This window comes from Pygoscelis adeliae, unplaced genomic scaffold, assembly GCF_000699105.1.
Source record: "Pygoscelis adeliae isolate BGI_AS28 unplaced genomic scaffold, ASM69910v1 Scaffold199, whole genome shotgun sequence".
Classification (NCBI taxonomy): Eukaryota; Metazoa; Chordata; class Aves; order Sphenisciformes; family Spheniscidae; genus Pygoscelis; species Pygoscelis adeliae.
The window spans coordinates 392,122-392,923 of record NW_008825495.1 but is presented as its reverse complement, the minus strand read 5'-3'; the positions used below and the strand labels follow the sequence as shown (position 1 = coordinate 392,923).

The 802-nt window shown below is 44.5% G+C and overlaps 1 protein-coding gene across 1 annotated transcript in view; it reads left to right on the top strand.

Moving 5' to 3' along the window:
- The first annotated feature begins 11 nt into the window (after positions 1-11).
- Positions 12-802, top strand: part of ARID4A (AT rich interactive domain 4A (RBP1-like)) — a 53,534-nt gene continuing 52,743 nt past the window's right edge. The window contains exon 1 of the mRNA XM_009331329.1: positions 12-90. Within this exon, the coding sequence (XP_009329604.1) occupies positions 85-90 (6 nt within the window). The 5' untranslated portion in view covers positions 12-84. The remainder of the gene's footprint in view (positions 91-802) is intronic.

Below are 802 nucleotides of genomic sequence, written 5' to 3'. Positions count from 1 at the left end.
CCCCGCCTTGTTTTGCAGTGTTTTCCCGTGCGCTCGCGGGGAGGAGAAGTCTTTGAGCTGGAATCCCTCAAATAACCCGTAAAGATGAAGGTAGGCTGACCGCGGGGCGGGGAAGGGCTCCCTCTCCCCCCTCGCGAGCTGCTCCGGCGATTTCGGTTTTAATCGCCCGCCTCGGCCGAGCAACAGTAGGATAACGCTGGACGGGGTTTCGGTGCATGCTGCAAATCCTGTTTCTGCTCTCCAGCTGAGGTGTGGGTGAGCTGAGCTCTGAGCGTCTTGCAGTAGTAGTCTGAAAATCCACGACGTCTCCGAGTTGTTGTCCTTCGGGCTGCTGCCTTTAAATGCTTCCTGTACCAGCAGCTGCTATTGCAAGTTTGCAAAACCGCAGCTTTTGTCCCGCCTTAGCTGTTGCCGGTTTTTTTTCAGTACAAAGGCTTAACATTTGCAGTATGATTCACAAAAGAGAGAAAAAACTTTTTTTTTTTGCCGTCGGTGTTGAAGAAATAATAGCAATTAAAAAAAAAAAAAGCCACAGAAAAAGTTATTTAATATTCTGTGCTGATTTCCTGTCTCAATAGACGTTTTCAACACAGTAATTTTGTCCCTGTTGATCAGTTGCTACAAGTACAATAAAGTGAAATGTTGAGTAATAAAGTCCAGATTAAGGAAAACATGATGAGAAATACTTCTCTCTCTTAAAATGCGTAAGCAATTAAGCTTTGATAAAGGCATTTCAGGAAAGAAAAGTACTAGTTAACAGCTGTTTGAATGATTACAACAAATTTCTCTAGAGGTCTCCTTC